The 21,972-nt window shown below is 47.6% G+C and overlaps 1 protein-coding gene across 1 annotated transcript in view; it reads right to left on the minus strand.

Annotated features, from left to right (window-relative positions):
- The window catches only part of LOC311234598 (cadherin-23-like), a gene marked incomplete at both ends in the record, with an annotated part of 31,465 nt that continues 9,493 nt past the window's right edge, over positions 1–21,972 (minus strand). The window contains 5 exons of the mRNA XM_084321845.1: positions 1–24; positions 1,797–1,973; positions 2,660–2,854; positions 4,662–4,873; positions 8,353–8,530. Of these exons, the coding sequence (XP_084177971.1) occupies positions 1–24; positions 1,797–1,973; positions 2,660–2,854; positions 4,662–4,873; positions 8,353–8,530 (786 nt within the window). The remainder of the gene's footprint in view (positions 25–1,796; positions 1,974–2,659; positions 2,855–4,661; positions 4,874–8,352; positions 8,531–21,972) is intronic.

Below are 21,972 nucleotides of genomic sequence, written 5' to 3' on the forward strand. Positions count from 1 at the left end.
TCAACACCAGGCCTCAGACACATACTGAGCAAAAACGGAATACTCACGCTGGGGGAAATTGTGGATGTAGCTGGGCCAAGGTTAGAGGATGGACATGCTGTGGCTAAACTGCTGGGTCTGAATTCAGTTCGACAAATGGATTATATTTTAAGATGGTGGGCTGAAAGACTGTCTTTGGAAAGTTTTTAACTTTTGAGGATGTACTGTGTGGGGGAGTAGATCCCGGATGAAGAGGACCCTTTTCCAGAGGTGGAACTGTATACAGATGTTAATGGCTGTTCTGGGCGCCTTTTGGACGAAACATGTTCGAAAGGACTGGATTTATATACTGTCGGTGGCAAAGTTTTTTTTACAAATGTTGTGTCAAAGCTCTCAACGCGGGCAAGCTAAATTGAAAAGAGGACTCTGTGTGGAGATTTTTTTTGATGTGAACTGTGTTTTAAGTCCAGGATGGAGAGCCTTGTATAAACTCCCATCAAAAAAAAGAACTGGGGATTTACAGTGGAGGATTCTCCATGGAGCTGTTGCTGTAAACACTATTATTTCTCTTGTGAATCCTAATGTATCAAATAGGTGTCCTTTCTGTGGAAGTGTGGAAAATATTTTCCATTGTTTTTTAGAGTGTGGTAGGCTTGAGCTCTTATTTGATACATTAAGAATCTTGTTTTTGTCTCTTAACGAGGAGTGGTCCAAGGCTGTTTTTATATTTGGAGCTGGGTACAGGAGAAGCAATGCTTTTAAGTGGAAACTGTTAAAGTTCCTGTTGGGTGAAGCAAAATGGCAATTTATCTTATAAGGAAAATCAAACGAAAGTGAAGAGGTTCAGGAGTTGCCAGTGTTTTTAGCAATGGTAAGAGCAAGGGTCTGGATAGATTTTAGATTCTATAAAGAGATGAAAAATGTAGATACTTTTGTGGAACAGTGGTGTTACAAGGAGGTTATTTGCTCGGTGGTGGATGAGGAGTTGGCATTCTGTGATGTTTTCATGTGAATGTGCCATGGTTTTTTTGTGGTTTCGTGGTTGTGTTGTTGGAGTTTGCAGTTTTTTGTTTTTGTTTAGTTGAGATGTGAAGTATTTGTTTTGATTGTATCCCTTGTATTATTGGTGTGTAAATAAAGTTTTTTATAAAATCTCTCTCTCTCTCTCTCTCTCTCTCTCTCTCTCTCTCTCTCTCACTGGTCAGGTCTACTAGCTCTCTCTCTCTCTCTCTCTCTCTCTCTCTCTCTCTCTCTCTCTCTCTCTCTCTCTCTCTCTCTCTCTCTCTCTCTCTCTCTCTCTCTCACTGGTCAGGTCTACTAGCTCTCTCTCTCTCTCTCTCTCTCTCTCTCTCTCTCTCTCTCTCTCTCTCTCTCTCTCTCTCTCTCTCTCTCTCAGTGGTCAGGGATGCTTATGTAACGGATATGTACCGCGATAGTGTGACTACGGTACATAGAAGTAAAACTCACTCCCCAGAGGCATCCAAACTGAGCGCTTAGAGAGGATATCCCAGCGGTTTGTGATGTCGCCCGCAGTGCGGACGCCCAGGGTTCGACTCCCACTCAAGGCATGGTCGAAGTGTTTGGCAGGTACAGCGTTGTACCGGCTACAGTGGTGCCGTTTGACCCGGATGCCTGAGTGGTGTGAGTTTAGGGGGGGTGAATGTAACGGATATGTACCGCGATAGTGTGACTACGGTACATAGAAGTAAAACTCACTCCCCAGAGGCATCCAAACTGAGCGCTTAGAGAGGATATCCTTTCTTGGCGCAGCGGTTTGTGATGTCGCCCGCAGTGCGGAGGCCCGGGGTTCGACTCACACTCAAGGCATGGTCGAAGTGTTTGGCAGGTACAGCGTTGTACCGGCTACACTTAGGACTCACCGGGGGTTTGAGGAAGACAGGCTCGTTGTCATCGATGTCCAACAGCGCCACCTGCAGGGGCTGAGTGGTCTCATAAGGCACTGGCTGACCCAAGTCATAGGCTACCAAGATCAGCTGAGGGAACAGAGGACAGAGACAGTTAGAAAGACAGAGAGACAGACAGACAGACAGACAGACAGACAGACAGACATACAGACAGACAGACAGACAGACAGACAGACAGACAGACAGACAGACAGACAGACAGACAGACAGACAGACAGACAGACAGACAGACAGACAGACAGACAGACAGACAGACAGACAGAAAGACAGATAGACAGACAGACAGACAGACAGACAGACAGACAGACAGACAGACAGACAGACAGACAGACAGACAGACAGACAGACAGACAGACAGACAGACAGACAGACAGACAGACAGACAGACAGACAGACAGACAGGGAGAGAGACAGGGAGAGAGACAGGGAGAGAGACAGGGAGAGACAGACAGACAGACAGACAGACAGACAGACAGACAGACAGACAGACAGACAGACAGACAGACAGACAGACAGACACACAGGCAGACAGACAGACAGACAGACAGACAGACAGACAGACAGACAGACAAGACAGACAGACAGACAGACAGACAGACAGACAGACAGACAGACAGACAGACAGACAGACAGACAGACAGACAGACAGACAGACAGACAGACAGACAGACAGACAGACAGACAGACAGACAGACAGACAGACAGACAGACAGACAGACAGACAGACAGACAGACAGACAGACAGACAGACTCACACTGTACAGAGGCTGTTTCTCTCTGTCCAGCTTCACGGAGGTAGTGATGAGGCCACTCAGTGCATCGATGTGGAAGTTCTCCCAGTCTCTGTTTCCTGCTCCAGTCTGGAGGAAGGCATAACGCACCTCTCCATTAACCCCCTCATCACCGTCCGTAGCAAACACCTCGTACACCTGGACGCCTGGGGGCTGCTCCTGGAGGGGGGGGGGGGGGGGGGCAATGTGTCATATAGGGTAGAATGTGTGTGTGTGTGTGTGTGTGTGTGTGTGTGTGTGTGTGTGTGTGTGTGTGTGTGTGTGTGTGTGTGTGTGTGTGTGTGTGTGTGTGTGTCAGATAGGGTAGTGTGTGTGTGTGTGTGTGTGTGTGTCAGATACGGTAGTGTGTGTGTGTGTATGTGTGTGTCAGATAGGGTAGTGTGTGTGTCAGATAGGGTAGTGTGTGTGTGTGTGTCAGATAGGGTAGTGTGTCTGTGTGTGTGTGTGTGTGTGTGTGTGTGTGTGTGTGTGTGTGTGTAGGTGTGTGTGTGTGTGTGTGTGTGTGTGTGTGTGTGTGTGTGTGTGTGTGTGTGTGTGTGTGTGTGTGTGTGTGTGTGTGTGTGTGTGTGTGTGTGTGTGTGTCAGATAGGGTAGTGTGTGTGTGTGTGTTTTCCAGCATATGCAAAAAATATATATATATTATATTGGAATATTGCAACTTCTACAGAAAAACATGAGTACACAAGTTCAAGTTCAACTCAAGTGCAGCCCTATTTTACTCTTATTTCATTAGCACTAAAATATTCTTTATTGTGTAAGAAACTTCAGAATGTTATCTTTCAAAAGAGATCAGGCGTATGCATGTGCTATAAGCATAAAGTATAAAGATAAGCTTTGCAAAAAAAGTATGCAGTCCTCAAGTTCAAGTAAAAGAATTGCTGATTTTCTGGGTGCATGTTAAGAGGTTAAATTTGGGATATTGCAACCACTACAGAAAAATTTGAGTACACAAGTTCAAGTTCAACTCAAGCTCAGACCTATATGCTACTCTATTTCATTAGCACTAAAATGCTTCGTGCTAGCTTATCATTCATACAGTATGTATCAGTTGTTTTATGCTAGCTTATCATTCATACAGTATGTATCAGTTGTTTTATGCTAGCTTATCATTCATACAGTATGTATCAGTTGTTTTATGCTAGCTTATCATTCATACAGTATGTATCAGTTGTTTTATGCTAGCTTATCATTGCTGTAACGCTTGGGTTCGCTGGCCCCGCCTGAGAACCACCCACCATTCTAACACCTGTCACTTGGCTTCCCTGTCACTTGTCTCCCTGTCACTTGTCACTTATTGTTTGGGTCTCCTGATTGGTTGTCACGTTGGTGCGCTTGGTATGTCTGGAATGTGGTCTTATTTAACCCCTGTCTTTCTACTTCCAGTTGTCGGAACTTCTCATTCTCCTGCAGAGTACACGGTGGTACTGCAGACACTGGACGTTGCTGTCATTATTGTTATCATTATTTCTTTCTCTCCTAGACGCCCTGCGTCAGTGTTGAAATTACTCTAGGTGTACCGTTCTACAAATAAAGAGAACCACCGTTAATGAGTAAACACCCTCTCTGCTTCTACTTATTACTCCACAACTGGAACCTACCTGTCTCCGTCGTAACACATGTATCAGTTGTTTTATGCTAGCTTATCATTCATATGTATCACTCGTTTTATGCTAGTTTATTGTTTCTATGTATCACTCGCTTTATGCTAGTTTATCAATCGTATGTATCAGTCATTTTATATTAGCTTATCGTTGGTATGTATCAGTCGTTTTATGCTAGCTTATCGTCAAAAGGACATAATTTAATGAGTGAGAGTCTAAATGGCATTTATTTTTTTTCCCATATTATTTGTGGTTATTATTATGTGGTTGAGTGTACACCTTATTGCAAATGATTAAATAGTACACATAGTACCTTTTAATGTAAAATCATAATAGTATTGGATAAGAAGGCATTTTCTCAACACCTCTTGTATATGCATGATGGTCCCGTTGGTGGGCCTGACGAACAAGGGCCTGTTGTCGTTGACGTCGATCACGGTGATGTGCAGGGAGGTGGTGGCCCACAGCGGAGGACGGCCCTGGTCCGTAGCCACCACGGTCAGGTTGAAACGCTCAAAGGACTGCAGCAGACGGAGAGAGCGAACCAGGCCGGTGTCCGGATCCAAACTGAAGGCATCTGAAGACGGAGAGGAGAGAAAGTGAGGAGTCAGAGCAGAGAAACAGAGGAGAGAAACAGAGGAGAGAAACAGAGGAGAGAAACAGAGGAGAGAAACAGAGGAGAGAGACAGAGGAGAGAAACAGAGGAGAGAGAGAGATGAGAGAGACAGAGGAGAGAGACAGAGGAGAGAGACAGAGGAGAGAAACAGAGGAGAGAAACAGAGGAGAGAAACCGAGGAGAGAAACAGAGGAGAGAAACAGAGGAGAGAAACAGAGGAGAGAAACAGAGGAGAGAAACAGAGGAGAGAGACAGAGGAGAGAAACAGAGGAGAGAGAGAGATGAGAGCGACAGAGGAGAGAGACAGAGGAGAGAAACAGAGGAGAGAAACAGAGGAGAGACAGAGGAGAGAGACAGAGGAGAGAAACAGAGGAGAGAAACCGAGGAGAGAAACAGAGGAGAGAAACAGAGGAGAGAAACCGAGGAGAGAAACAGAGGAGAGAAACAGAGGAGAGAAACAGAGGAGAGAGACAGAGGAGAGAAACAGAGGAGAGAGAGATGAGAGAGACAGAGGAGAGAGACAGAGGAGAGAGACAGAGGAGAGAAACAGAGGAGAGAAACAGAGGAGAGAAACCGAGGAGAGAAACAGAGGAGAGAAACAGAGGAGAGAAACAGAGGAGAGAGACAGAGGAGAGAAACAGAGGAGAGAGAGAGATGAGAGAGACAGAGGAGAGAGACAGAGGAGAGAAACAGAGGAGAGAAACAGAGGAGAGACAGAGGAGAGAGACAGAGGAGAGAAACAGAGGAGAGAAACAGAGGAGAGAGACAGAGGAGAGAAACAGAGGAGAGACAGAGGAGAGATACAGAGGAGAGAAACAGAGGAGAGACAGAGGAGAGACAGAGGAGAGAGACAGAGGAGAGAAACAGAGGAGAGAAACAGAGGAGAGGAACCGAGGAAAGAAACAGAGGAGAGACAGAGGAGAGAAACAGAGGAGAGAGAAAGCAGAGAGAGAAACAGAGGAGAGACAGGAGAGATACAGAGGAGAGAGACAGAGGAGAGAGAGAGAAGAGAGAAACAGAGGAGAGAGACAAAGGAGAGAAACAGAGGAGAGAAACAGAGGAGAGACATAGGAGAGAGACAGAGGAGAGAGAAAGATGATAGAGAAAGAGGAGAGAAACAGAGGAGAGACAGAGGAGAGAGACAGAGGAGAGAGAGAGAGGAGAGAAACAGAGGAGAGAGAAAGAGGAGATAAACAGAGGAGAGAGAGAGATGAGAGAAACAGAGGAGAGAGACAGAGGAGAGAGACAGAGGAGAGAAACAGAGGAGAGAGAGAGGAGAGAGACAGTGGAGAGAGAAAGAGGAGAGAAACAGAGGAGAGACAGAGGAGAGAGACAGAGGAGAGAGAGAGGAGAGAAACAGAGAGAGACAGAGGAGAGAAACGGAGGAGAGACAGAGGAGAGAAACAGAGGAGAGAGACAGAGGAGAGAGAGAGGAGAGAAACAGAGGAGAGAAACAGAGGAGAGAAACAGAGGAGAGAGACAGAGGAGAGAAACAGAGGAGAGAGAGAGATGAGAGAGACAGAGGAGAGAGACAGAGGAGAGAGAGAGAGGAGAGAGACAGAGGAGAGAGACAGAGGAGAGAGACAGAGGAGAGAAACAGAGGAGAGAGACAGAGGAGAGAGACAGAGGAGAGAGACAGAGGAGAGAAACAGAGGAGAGAGAGATATGAGAGAGACAGAGGAGAGAGACAGTGGAGAGAGACAGAGGAGAGAGACAGAAGAGAGACAGAGAGACAAAAGAGAGAAACAGAGGAGAGAAACAGGGGAGAGAGACAGAGAGAGAGACAGAGGAGAGAGACAGAGAGAGAGACAGAGGAGAGAAACAGAGGAGAGAAACAGAGGAGAGAGACAGAGGAGAGAGACAGAGGAGAGAAACAGAGAGAGACAGAGGAGAGAAACAGAGAGAGACAGAGGAGAGAAACAGAGGAGAGAGACAGAGAAACGGAGGAGAGAGACAGAGGAGAGAGACAGAGGAGAGAGACAGAAGAGAGACAGAGAGACAGAAGAGAGAAACAGAGGAGAGAAACAGAGGAGAGAGAGAGGAGAGAGACAGAGAGAGAAAGAGAGGAGAGAGACAGAGGAGAGAGACAGAGGAGAGAAACAGAGGAGAGAGAGACAGAGGACTGCATTCTGCCTAGGCCTACCTACAACTAAGTCAAAGTCATGGATGCCAGATTGACAAAAAGATTGCATCAGTCCCTTGTCCAGCCCAGACTGAATGTAAAGATGCAAAAGATGATCATATAATCTAGGTGTGAGTGTGTGTGTGTGTGTGTGTGTGTGTGTGTGTGTGTGTGTGTGTGTGTGTGTGTGTGTGTGTGTGTGTGTGTGTGTGTGTGTGTGTGTGTGTGTGTGTGTGTGTGTGTTGTGTGTAGCTTTTCTATGGGGTGGTGGAGTTTAGGTGCACTTTAGTTCTGTGTATTTTAAATAAGTTAATGTAAGTGTTGTTTTTTATGCTGTGCGTTTATGTGAATGTTGATTAGTGGTAGTTGAGCTATGATTATAATTATGTTTTAATTTCGGATGTATGGAAGCGCTTTATGTTGTGCGTTTTTGTGAATGGAGATGTATTTATAATTCACGTGTGATCCTGGGCCTTAGCGAGGAGTGGGCTGTAATTGGTCGAGATACGTCACATGGTGTCAGTGAAAGTTGTAAACAGGAAGTTGCGGGGAATTTGACAGCCAGAGAAGGGAACGAGAGGCAACTGGTGAGTGGATGTGAGAGTAAGCGATTTGTTTTCAGAATGATAGTAGTGTTGTGGTGGTTATTGACTGAATGTGTGTTTTGTTTCAAGGTTTGTAACCTGTTGGAGAAAAAATTAACAACTGAGTGGCATCCTGTCCATCCCTTCACCCCAGCTGCGGGCGTATAGCAGCACAGTGTTTGTCTGCGGTTTGCTAGGGCTGAGTTTTTGCTTTGATCATGTTACCATCCACTTCTCCACCTGTCCAAAATAAATATTTAAGTCTGTCGCAACAAGGATGTACGGCCACCGCCTGTACAGCACTGTAGCCTGATGCTTAAACGAACACGCCAACATTTTGGGAAATTAGCTTACAGAGAGAGAGACAGGAAGATAGATACCAGTTTCCTCTCTGTGCGTTCAGTAGAAAGCTATCTGGCTGCACGTTAGCCTAGTTTAGCACAATTAATGGAAGCGGACATGACCAGTTAGCCTAGGCATTATCCAACTAACACCTCTCCCGAAGGCTAACCGGCACTGTCCACTTCCATTCATTGTGCTAAGCTAGGCTAACATGGAGCCAGATAGCTTTCTACTGAACGCACAGAGAGGAAAGTGGTATCTATCTTCTTGTCTCTCTCTGGAGAAGACGGTAAGCCAAACATTCCAAAATGTTGGCATGTTCCTTTAAAATATGTAACTAAAGTATGAATCGACAACCTGAAAAAAGGTCCATAATGTATGTTGTGTTGTACCGTCTCCAGGCCCCTGCAGGTCGTAGGTCAGCAGGCCGTTCTCTCCCTCGTCCAGGTCCGTGGCGGTGATGGTGATGACCGACGTGCCGCTGGGCTCGTTCTCAAACACGCTGGTGCTGAAGACACGCTCGGAGAACCGAGGACGGAAGTCGTTCACATCCAGAACCGTCACCAGAACCTGAGACACAACGTTTACATTTACGTTTAGTCATTTAGCTGAACGCTTTTATCCAATGTGAGTTGGAGTTGAAGTTCTGTACGACAAGTCAGCAGGAAGGGTACAACTCTTTCAGCTGCGTAACAATGTTCATCAAACAGTGCTGAAACTTGGGTGCTGCGGTGTTGAGTGCAGAGTAGGGCTGAGCCAGGGGCGTATCTAGACCAAGCACTGTACTGGGGCACAGGGGGGCACTTAGGGATGCCAAGTTTTGGGCGTTTTTTGGGCGAAATTTTGTAACTTTTTTTTTGTAACTTTATTTCGGTTTTAGGGTTAGGGTTAGGTTAGATGCATCCGTCTGTATGGAGAATGGGAGGGGTTTGTCTGATGTTAAGGCCTTGAGAACATCACCCACTGCCTTTGGAGCAAGGATGTATTTGACCAGAGCCTCTGCCTTTGTTCTTCCTAAAGTCATTTTCTTCACTATTTTGGAATCATTTTGATTGAGCTTGTTTTTTTTTTTTTTTTTTATCATTTAGATGCCTTTATTTCATATTCAACGCAGACGGTAGGCTATATATAGCACATTTTGTTATTAATCTTATTAAACTGTAGATGCTTCACCTTCTCAGCCACCACAGCATTGCAGGTAACCATCAATCTTGGTATCCAAGCTGATAAAATCACTGCATTAATTAATGGTCTTTTCAGCCATCTTTTCCTGAGCATTATTAGCAGTGAAGTGTTAATAATTCAATAATCCATAGGATTAGTAGATGAATAGCCAGTTCTTTATTTGTTTTAATTTGATGTGTACTGTCACGATCAGAGCTCGTGTCTGCCAGATGAGGAGCAATCAGCGCGGCTGCAAGAGATCACCTCATCAAGCGTTCCCTACTTCAACTGGCAGAACCCGTCATCCAACGTCGCGGTGTTAAACTGCCTACTGAGGTACGACGACGCTACCTGAAGACCAGCTGTAACTACCCCTGTTTATGCTTGCCCTAACCTTCTGTTTCTTGTGCCCCAGGACTTCGCTCCGGCGCCCTTCCACCCTGACGTCTCGAGCCCCAGCGTCCTTCCACCCTGACGTCTCGAGCCCCGCAAAGAGGACTCCTGCTCGCTCTCAAGCGCAAGACCTGTGTCCTCCCTCTCTCGCTGCCGACAGCTGCACTGAAGTGCACCTGCTCTCATTCTTCTTCCCCCCCAAGAACATTATGACCTCCGTGTTGTTCACATTCCTGTTTCACATTCCTGTTATACTCTGCTTGGTTGGGAAGAATAATTAAAGAACCCTAAACCGCTCCATTCTCTCCTCCTGTGTTTTGCTATTGGGCTCCGCAAGAACCCCCCATCCTCACATGTACATGCTGATACATGTCATACAAGTAATATTCATACTTGTGTGGTGTACGCGTTTTGGTTACTCACCCAATATGTGTGTGTCTGGTGAACCCACAACATTATTGGGATTTTAAAACAATAAAGCCATAACCATTTATGTAAAAATAGTCAATACTTAACATATGTTAACTGTTATCTCAATTACAACCAATATAGACAGCATAAACACAGTATGGTTAATATTAGCCATTTATCTCAGCTAGATCTCATTTATAAATACAAGTGCTATTTGTTTTGTGATAAAAAATGTAAAACAGTATGAATGAAACAAGGTGGGGGCAAACAGTGAAGGTACACAGTGAACCTTTTTGCTTCATATTTACCATGTTTACTTGTTTTCACCTACAATTTCCACACGTCCGGGTCCAGTGTATAGTGCACCCAATCAAAACGTGTTATTTTATATGCTCTTCACAGAAAATGAGCCAAGTCCAATGAGTCTCACTTCTATTAGTAAACATTGAAATCAGGTCCCAGTCCACCGACCTGGGTGATGGTGAAGCCCCCGCCCTGCACTCGTCCTTTTGGGTATCGTCTGAAACAGATCTCAGCCATGTATATTTCTTCTCCCAGTCTCTGTTGTATGAGCAAAGTCTTTTTTTCTTAGGAGTTGCCTCCATTTTCTTGTTTTGTTTAGCTAGCTTTACTTTTATCGTTTTCGGCGATCTTTCTTCTCCACTTCACTGATGCCACTGTCTACATAAAACACGCGTCATCACGCACCTGCGTGCCACACTGACAGCTCGGGCTGCTTGGCTCGGCTGCACATTGGTTTTTGACACAGACGTCGCATTAAATGAACTTATTGTTTTAACCATGATCTTTGAAATGCAGGACATTGTTCTGTTGCAGCGGAACGCGGGACAAACGTTCCATTATCGGCACTGCGAAACGCCTACTATGCCTTTTTTTTCTTTTTCTGGGGACATTTTTACTGGGGCACAGCTGATCAATACTGGGGCACGTGCCCCAGTAAAAGTGGTCTAAATACGCAGATGGGCTGAGCCCAAACGTTCGAACGTTCAGACCTTCGTTCGTTACATTGGCATTCGAATCTTAATTATTGGGTTCGAACCTCCGCTTAAATTTTTTTTATGGCAATAACGTTCAGATTTGTTCTATCCGTGAGATATGATCCAGAAAAAAAGAGAAAGAAAAAACCTTGACGCTAGAAGTCAGATGATTGACAGGGGCTGGCGTGAGCTGGGAAGTGTAGTTTTAATAAATAAAAACATCGAAAAGCCCTGGGTCTCTTCTCTCAAAAGACTACGCGTCAATAAACGCCTTTTTCCGACTCGATGAGTTGAGATTTCTATAAACAGGGCCCGACGGGGTTAAGAGGTTAAGGACGCGAAAGCAATTTGCGCCTGATCTGTAAAGTGGAATAGACTGTATTAATATGCCATATACCGCCCTGTTCTCTATGATATTATTTATTGTTGGTTTCATTTATTTCTATTGCTTAGAAATAAATAAATAAATAAATGGGTGGAGAAACAGCTTGGTGAGGCAGGTTCAGCGTGCGCGGGGGTGTGTGTGTATGTACAGTATCCTCACAATATCTGCTGCATTGTTAATAAGCTATACATTTATATAGAATTCGTTCATCTATTCTTAGTCTATTATCCGCGTGATTGGTTTTAGTTAGGGATGCTCGATATTGGCTTTTTTACCGATACCGATATACCGATATTGTCCAACTCTTAATTTCCGATACCGATATATATGCAGGGTTTCCCCCCCAAAAACGGAATAATTTCAGGTAATTAATATTACATATCTCTTGTTGTGTAATTAACACAACATTATGCATACTTTGACAATAAATAAAATAAAAATGTGTTCTTACTTGCTTGCCTGGGTAAATAAAGGTTAAATAAATGAAAAAAAAAAAAAAAAAAACAATACCGATAGTTTCCGATATCACATTTTTATGCCAATATCTGCCGATAATATCGGTAGGCCGATAATATCGGACATCCCTAATTTTAGTTCCTATTTATTTCGTTTGCAGTGTGTGTAATGCTCACAATGCCTCATTGAGTCATGACTATACATGGAAAACGTAATTGTTAATGTTACAAATATTGTCTATATTTATTATCATTATAATTATTTAATTCTGCGGATGTCTATAGAATCGAAGTGACCGCAGTCCCCAAGGACTTCTCCCAAATAGAACTGATATAAAATGGACTGCATTTTTATACGCCAATACATGGAGACTGTTACGAAGGATCAGATTAAACCGAATATATATATTTATTACTTGATATATATTGCATAGTATTTGTATATCGTCTGATATCCCTTGTGTATTCTTTGTACATATACACGGAATATCCCTTTTACCTAGTACAGACCATAATATTTCGTTCTCCTATTGGACAGCGACCCCTTAGGCGCCACGGCCATACCACCAAGGTCTAGTTCAAAGTCACCGCCAAAGACATGCCTGAACATGATCGGCTCTGCGCAAGAATACGAGACAGAAATAAGGCTGGTACTAGATTGTTCACCTAACGTATAAATACGGCGCAGGTGAATACAGAAGTATGTTACCCAATAAGTTGAAGCCTCACACCACGATACAACGTGCTGTGAAGTGGGCCCGTTTTTGCCCCGAAATAGAGCCTTGAGACCGCGTGCGAACTAATAGCTGAAGTATCAGAGTTTAACGCTGTACCGTCGAGTTCGACCTATTCTATTATTCAGTAATAGTCTATTTAAGTATAGTGTATCGTGCGGCTACCGTTCTACAGTGACCAGCATTACCAACGCTTCCTTGTACCTAGCTAGTGTGCTTATCCAGGCTGGGCGGCTTAACCTGGTGCCGTCATCCGAGGAGCCCTAGACGAGGACCGTGTGGATATGTACACTGGATAACCTACCCGACGACTACAGAGCCCTTTTCGGCTGGATTATATTTGCTTTGGTCCTGTAGCTGATGGAGCGGAGAATCGTCTACACCCACAATTGTGTGGGATTTACCCTGTGAGGAGCAACGTCGAGCCCGCCTCTAGGACGCCTGAGGCTGGCTAGCTTTCTTCCATGCGGAGCTGCATACCGGAGAATAGCTGTTGTTCGTCTGCGGATCAAGAGATTATTGCACTGTCTCCTGTACTTGGAGTCTCCTTGTTCTTCGTTGACCCAGACTTTCGTTACCGACAAATCCTCTCCCCTGCTGGCCTACAACCGGAGGGACCCTCCTAGTATCTCCCGCTGCCCTACTAGTGTACCATAGATATAATTCCTAATTCCTATAATACAGGTGGTATTCATTATCTCCTGCGTAATATTCTAATGGACTTACGCTCTTGATCTATTCACGCACATTCTTCGCCTTACAAGCGCGACTCTAAGTAAAGTAATGTAATATAATATTATTGCTGCTAATAAATATTATTCTAACCAAGATTTGTTGTGGAACCGTGTCATTGTGGAAGTGTTCATCTCATATACCTGTGTACTGTATGGCCAGTAGTAATGTACATAAGACAGTAGTGGTTTAATGATACCATACTTATTCAATACAGTCAGGGAATTGTACCCCTCAGTTACAATTGGTCCTTCGAGCCGGAGGGTAACTAGCGTAATATTAATATAATCTTAATATTGACATGGCCAATGATGAACACTCCACAAAACGGTTCTCCTAAGCTAGATCGCCCGCAGTGCAGACGGCAGCCACCTCATTACCTAGAGGACTACGCTGCCAGTCTACTACCTAGCTTTCTACAGACGTTAAACGCGGAAAAAGCGGATAGTAAAAGTATGTCAAACCCTACCGACCAGGCGACCCCGCCAGTAGAGACCCTAGTGGGTTCTAACGTAACTGACCAAGCTCACGGGGGGGACCAGGAGGGACCTGACATGACTTTACCCCCCGCCAACGTCGACGAGGCAGTCCCCGGAGAGCTCCAGGATAAAGAAAGCCCTCCAGGGACGGAGCCCGACCCACCACCAGAAGAGACGCGCACCCAGGAGATAGACCTCCTCGGAGCGCGACAGGAGAACGGATCTCCAACGAGCACTGCCAGAAGCCGATCACCTCCATCAGTGTCTTCCCCCAGCGAGGCGGACAAGATGCTGGCGCAGGCCTTTATCGCCACCCTGGCAGCCTCCACTGAACGCGATCGACTCCAAGCACAGACGCTTAGCGAGCGCGAACATTCCTCCATGGAACGAGAACGTTTCCACGCGCAACTCCAAGCGCAAGCCCTTAGTGAACGCGAACACTCTGCGACCCAGCGAGAGCGCTTCCAGGTGCAGCAAAGGAGTGACGACGACCGCATACGCCTGGAGACCAGACGCCTCCAGACGGAAGAGAATATGGAAAGAGACCGCGCCGATGCACAGCGCGGAGCCGCCAATGCACAGCGCGACGCAGCCCAAGCCCAGCGCGAAGCAGAGCGCGACCTCGCTCACATCAAGCGCGAAGCCAAGCGCGACCGATTACAAGCGCAGATAATGGAGCAACTGATTGCCAGGGTAACCCCCCCTCCCTCCGCACGGGGCTCCAGGGCATCGTCAAGACAAGGGTCTAGGGCACCCTCCCCTACACGCTCAAGCGACCCTGAGCCCGGCCAACCGAGAGAGCCTATACCCCTCTCCGAACCCCCTCCCCGACCGGTCCATGCGAGACCCAGCAACAGGGAAGAACCGGCCTACGCCGCTGAGAGACTAAATAGAAGAATACAGGATCTAGATGACCTGGCAGAGGAAGAAGAAGAGGGAGAGGAGGAAAGTCAAGCCCAACAGCAGCATCGTACTCCACAGGACCAAGAGGTCCAGTACAGCCCAGACTTTACCCCCGCGGCTCTGCGCTACAGACCCCCGACTCAATTCACGGGTGAGCTTGACGCACGACCAGCCCCGAGGAACAGCACCTGGGTACACGGGCCTTGGTACCCGACAGGTACCAGCCCACCACGACACGTAAGAGGAGACTCGCCTAGGAGGCCTCTCCCCCAACGCTCACCGATGTGCCAGCCATCCATGGCATCGTACCTTGGCACACCGACGTTCCCGGACTTCACACACGAGAACAGAGCACAGTACACAGAGCTACGAATGTGCTTAGAGACAATGATGTCCGATGTACCAGATGAACCGTACAAGTATGCTATCCTACTCAAGCACCTGAAGGTGCCCAGAGCGCACAATATAGCGCTGGCATATTCCACCTCTACTACCCCATACACCGCGGCTCTAGCAGCCCTCGACCAACGTTATGGACGCATATGGGACTACGTAATACAAGAGATAAGGAATATTGACCGCCTACCCCCAGCCACAGACAATCGCTCACTAGATGACCTCTCTATCAAGGTACAATCCCTGGTAGGGATGCTGGGGGCACAGAAGGAAAAGGGTATGCACGAACTGTACGCGAACTCTAATGTTGAGAGAATACTAGAGAAGCTTCCGCCCGCCCGACAAGAGCGCTTCAGGCGGCAAAGAGACCACCGTGATCCTAACGGTCCCGAGCCATCCCTCCTAGACCTAGCCGACTTCCTGGCGAGAGAAGTCAACAGCCTACGATTGGATACGTTCGTGCGGAGCGCACCAAGCTCCAGAGAGGGACCTAGGAGAGCAAACGATGGCCGCAGGCTGGTGACCGTCATGCACCAAGCCGAATCAGTACCGAGCAACAAGAGCCACAGAACCCCCTCGATGAAAGAGAAGTGGAAGATTGTATGTCCGTACTGCGAAAAGGAACACTGGCTGTCACACTGTGACACGTTCAAGAAGATGACCGCCGACGAGGTGAGTCAATGGATAAAGTCCAACCGCCGCTGTTACCGATGTGCGCACAGTCACATGGCAGCCGAGTGCCGCTTAAAGAAGAGGTGTAGTCGGTGTGACGGAGCCCACTTGGACGTTTTACATGACAGTAACAGAAGAAAGCCTGCACCCTCAAGCAGCACAAAGGCAAGTGTTATGTACATTGACCCCGCCAGCAGCGGGGGTGCCCGGGTGCTCTTGAAGGTGGTCCGCGTAACACTGAGTTACGAGGACAAGGTCATGGACACCTACGCCGTCCTTGACGACGGGTCAGAGAAGACCCTTCTCCTCGCGTCCGCTGCGGCCCAGCTGGGGCTGCGGGGGAGCGAAGAAACAATGACGATTCGGACTATAAGAAGAGACCTGAAGATGATCAAGGGCGAGAACGTCTCCTTCACTATCGCAGCAAGCGGGCAGCCAGAGAGACGGTATAGGATCACTAACGCTTTCACCAGCCAAGATATAGGCCTGTCGCAGTACACCTACCCCATCGCCAAGCTGATGGATAAATACGTGCACCTGCGTCAACTACCTATACCGCTCATAGACGGTGCCACCCCGACCCTGCTGATAGGATCCGACCATGCACACCTCATCGTCCCGATGGACCGGGTCCACACTGGGCCCAGAGGCTGTCCAGCAGCAGTCGAGACCCGCCTAGGATGGACACTACAAGGCCCCCTCTCTAGGCCTCCCAACCGAACAGCAGCCACTAGCTGCCTCCACTCCAGAGTGACAGAAGAAGACACCACCCTCCTACAGCACGTCGAGAGGCTATGGACACTAGAGACAATGCCCTTTAAGAACGAAAAGAAACACATTCGTTCCAAGGAAGACATTTATGCTATAGCCCTCCTCGAGAAGGGGACAAAGAGAGTCAAAGTCAACGGAGTGATGAGATACGCAACTCCACTCCTGAGGCGAGAGGGTATGTCTACCTTCCACGCCCCAAAAGAAGCGACGGAGCAGTATCTATCGAACACAGAGCGGCGCCTAGCCAGAGACCCCGCTCAAGCTACTGTGTACCGCGCTGAGATTAACAAGCTAATCACAGCGGGACACATAAAGAAAATTGACATTAAAGAGGCCGATCAGACGACCGAATCATGGTACGTGCCGCACCACAAAGTCCACCACAACGGCAAGGATCGGATTGTGTTTAACTGCAGCTACCAGATCGGATCACAAAATCTGAATAAAGAGCTCTTGCCTGGCCCAACACTCGGCCCCTCTCTACTGGGCGTGTTGCTACGTTTCCGCCAGAACAAGGTGGCCATCAGCGGCGACATCAAAGGGATGTTTCTGCAGGTGCGACTAGTAGAAGAGGACAAGCCCCTGCTGCGGTTCTTATGGAGAGAGAGGATCGAGGATGAGCAACCATCCATCTATCGATGGGAAGTCCTCCCTTTCGGAACCACATGCAGCCCATGCTGTGCTACGTTCGCACTGCAAAAACACGTCGCAGAAGACCCAGCAGCTGATGAAGAGGTCCGACAAAGTGTAGGAAATAGTTTCTACGTGGACAACTGTCTGCAAAGCGTCTCGACGCCAGAAGAAGCCGAGGCCCTCCTACTCAAGCTCTGCGCCTCCCTGATCAAAGGCGGCTTTGATCTCCGGCAGTGGGCCAGCAGCGACCCTCAAGTACTGCGCAGCCTCTCCCCAGAGGACAAGGCAGCGAGCAGCGAGACCTGGATGGCGACCATCCCAGGAGAAGCCCAAGAAATGACATTAGGACTAGTCTGGCGCTTCAAAACAGACTCGCTCCATTATAGACATACACCCCTGACCAAGGAGCAGGGAAGGTCGACTCCACTACCGACCACAAGACGGAGTGTATACAGAACACTCGCCAGACAATATGACCCGTTGGGATGTATTCTACCTTACACCACCAGGGCAAAGATGATTGTGCGAGCGCTATGGGACAAGGACCAGGGCTGGGACGATCCCATACCCGAACACCTTGCCTCCACATGGAGAGAGTGGGAGACAGAACTCAGCTCGCTCCCAGGTGTCAACATACGCCGCAGCTACTTCCCACCCACAGTGAGGCCGGAGACGTGTCAGATAGACCTGCACGTCTTCAGCGACGCCTCCGAAGTAGCCTACGGTTCGGTGGCCTACTTGCGGGCCCGAGAGGAGGGAGGAGAAATACATACTGCCTTCATCCTGGCTCGCTCAAGAATAGCCCCCCGCAAGCAACAATCTACCCCGCGTCTAGAGCTCTGCGCAGCCCTAGCAGGAGCGCAACTCGCCACGTTAATCCAACGTGAACTCACCATCCCGGTGCAAAGAACAATCCTGTGGTCAGACTCCATGACCGTACTCACATGGATCCAGTCCGATTCGTGTAGATACAAGGTCTTCGTGGGAGTCAGAATCACAGAGATCCAAGAGTTAACAGAAGCAGCATGCTGGAGGTATGTGGACACAAAACAGAACCCAGCTGACGTCATCACACGGGGAATGTCCCTGGATGACCTCACCCGTCACAATCTCTATAGTGACGGTCCCGAGTTCCTCAAGCTCCCGGAAGAAGAGTGGCCTACACCCACCCCACGGGAGGCAAGTGAAGAGGAGGCAGAGAAGAAGAAATCTATGTTCTGTGGGTTGACACACACACTCGTCCCCACAGATCCCAACATAGACGACTGCCTCACCCTTGAGACTGCGCAGTTAAAGACATTCCTGTGGCACCACCCAGAGGTTCCGTCCACTACTGACATTACTGCAGCTAACTACGAAGAAGCAGAACTCCTTCTGCTACAGCGAGCCCAAAGAGACTCGTTCCCCGACGAGCTAGACTGTCTGCAGGGATCAAAGCCAGTCCCGTCAGACAGCAGACTGCTCCACTTGGCCCCTGAGAGCGACGCCCATAATCTCATCAGAGTGGGTGGTCGTCTGAGGAGAGCCCCAGACTTACCGGATGACGTCAAGTACCTGATAGTCTTAAACAGCCGACACAAGGTCACAGAGCTCATCATAAAGAAATACGACGAGGACGTGCACCACGCCGGGGCAGAGAGAGTCTTCGCGGAGATCAGACGTCGCTATTGGATACTGCAAGGAAGAGAAGCAGTACGACGCTTCCAGCGGACTTGTCTAGACTGTCGCAAATGGCGAGCACAGCCCAGTATACCCAGGATGGCTGACCTACCCCCCTGTCGCCTCCGACTCGGCGACAAGCCTTTTCACTCCACCGGTATGGACTGTTTTGGCCCGCTGTATGTAAAGAAAGGAAGAGGGACGGAGAAGCGGTGGGGTATTGTATTCAAATGCATGACCACCCGAGCGATACACATAGAACTCCTTCCAACCATGAGTACGGACTCATTCCTTATGGCCTTCCGGAGATTCACATCGCGGAAAGGAAAACCGTCTATATTATTGTCTGATCACGGGACAAACTTCAAAGGCGGAGAAAGAGAGCTGAGAGAGAGCTTCCAAGCTATGGGCCCAGAACTTAAGACCCACCTCGCTCCATCTCAGATTGACTTCCAGTTTAACCCCCCGAATGCACCTCACTTCGGTGGAACTTGGGAACGAGAAGTACGTTCAATAAAGACAGCCCTGTACGCCGTGCTTGGGGCCCAGACCGTGGCGGAGGAAGTCCTAACGACAGTCCTCACGGAGATCGAGGGAGTATTGAACTCAAAGCCCCTCGGTTACGTCTCAAGTGATGTAGCAGATGTCGACCCAGTCACCCCCAACACTCTCTTGATGGAGCGGCTGGACCCCGCGCTACCACAGACAGTGTACAGGCCTGAAGAAGCGAACGGCCGAAGAATGTGGAGGTACAGTCAAGTATTGGCTGACAAGTTTTGGAACAGTTTCCTCCTCCACTATCTACCGTCTCTACAGACCCGCCAGAAATGGGTGAAAGAAAGAGACAATTTGACGGAAGGTACAGTCGTCATGATTATCGACCAGTCACTACCCCGAGCTATGTGGCCGGCCGGCCGCGTAAGCAAAGTGATCACTGGTGCCGACGGAAAGGTCAGAGCGGCAGAAGTGCTCGCCCAAGGGCGGACATACACCCGGCCCGTTGCGAGGCTGATAGAGTTGCCAAGGCTCCCCGACTCTCTTGATGACGACCATGACCCCCTGACTTTGTGAACTGCCCTACCCTCACAACGGACATTGAGTAGTGGACAGTGCGGTTAATCTGTCTCTGCTTATCTAATTAGGTGCGGACTAATTAGGAGGCGGCTGTTACGAAGGATCAGATTAAACCGAATATATATATTTATTACTTGATATATATTGCATAGTATTTGTATATCGTCTGATATCCCTTGTGTATTCTTTGTACATATACACGGAATATCCCTTTTACCTAGTACAGACCATAATATTTCATTCTCCTATTGGACAGCGATCCCTTAGGCGCCACGGCCATACCCCCAAGGTCTAGTTCAAAGTCACCGCCAAAGACATGCCTGAACATGATCGGCTCTGCGCAAGAATACGAGACAGAAATAAGGCTGGTACTAGATTGTTCACCTAACGTATAAATACGGCGCAGGTGAATACAGAAGTATGTTACCCAATAAGTTGAAGCCTCACACCACGATACAACGTGCTGTGAAGTGGGCCCGTTTTTGCCCCGAAATAGAGCCTTGAGACCACGTGCGAACTAATAGCTGAAGTATCAGAGTTTAACGCTGTACCGTCGAGTTCGACCTATTCTATTATTCAGTAATAGTCTATTTAAGTATAGTGTATCGTGCGGCTACCGTTCTACAGTGACCAGCATTACCAACGCTTCCTTGTACCTAGCTAGTGTGCTTATCCAGGCTGGGCGGCTTAACCTGGTGCCGTCATCCGAGGAGCCCTAGACGAGGACCGTGTGGATATGTACACTGGATAACCTACCCGACGACTACAGAGCCCTTTTCGGCTGGATTATATTTGCTTTGGTCCTGTAGCTGATGGAGCGGAGAATCGTCTACACCCACAATTGTGTGGGATTTACCCTGTGAGGAGCAACGTCGAGCCCGCCTCTAGGACGCCTGAGGCTGGCTAGCTTTCTTCCATGCGGAGCTGCATACCGGAGAATAGCTGTTGTTCGTCTGCGGATCAAGAGATTATTGCACTGTCTCCTGTACTTGGAGTCTCCTTGTTCTTCGTTGACCCAGACTTTTGTTACCGACAAATCCTCTCCCCTGCTGGCCTACAACCGGAGGGACCCTCCTAGTATCTCCCGCTGCCCTACTAGTGTACCATAGATATAATTCCTAATTCCTATAATACAGGTGGTATTCATTATCTCCTGCGTAATATTCGAATGGGCTTACGCTCTTGATCTATTCACGCACATTCTTCGCCTTACAAGCGCGACTCTAGGTAAAGTAATGTAATATAATATTATTGCTGCTAATAAATATTATTCTAACCAAGATTTGTTGTGGAACCGTGTCATTGTGGAAGTGTTCATCTCATATACCTGTGTACTGTATGGCCAGTAGTAATGTACATAAGACAGTAGTGGTTTAATGATACCATACTTATTCAATACAGTCAGGGAATTGTACCCCTCAGTTACAGAGACATAGTTGTATTTATTATCATTATAATTATTTAATTCCATGGATGTATGTAGAATTGACATGACCCCAATCCCCAAGGACTTCTCCCAAAGAGAGCTGTTAAAACCTCTTAACAGGCGCCCCCAAAATTGGCCTTTTTAATTTTAGTTTTTGAGGACTGCATAATTTTTTTTGCAAACCAAAACACTATACTTTATACTTATAGCACATGCATGTGTGTGGTCTCTTTCGAATGATGACATTCTGAAGTTTCTGATACAATAAAGATAATTCACTTTTAGTGCTAATGAAATAGAGTAACATAGGTCTGCACTTTAGTTGTAGAAAAACTTGTTACTCACGTTTTTCTGTAGTAGTTAGTAGTCCAGAAGTAGTATTTCCCCAGAAACAACATGCTGGGTCCATAGCCTGAAGTCTTGTGTAGTACATGTCCGAATTTCATAAAAATCTGTTCAGAAATGAGCGATTTTGGTAAACTGTGTAGCATTCCTGGTTTCCTTTTGCTCATAGACTTCAATTAATTCTGCGGTTTTTCTCTTCCTGTTTTCGCTCGTGATTTTTCACCTAGATCCCTGATTCGTACATCCCCAGGTGGGGTATCATTGGAAAGCCATACTCATTGGCTACAGCTCTGTCCAATAACTGTCGAGATCGCCAAATGATTGACAGAGCTAGAGCCCCGGGAGTTGGTGTTGTATTTGTACAACACTGTGTACTTCGGCG

Source organism: Notolepis coatsorum (genome assembly GCF_963971535.1).
Source record: "Notolepis coatsorum genome assembly, chromosome: 9".
NCBI lineage: Eukaryota > Metazoa > Chordata > Actinopteri > Aulopiformes > Paralepididae > Notolepis > Notolepis coatsorum.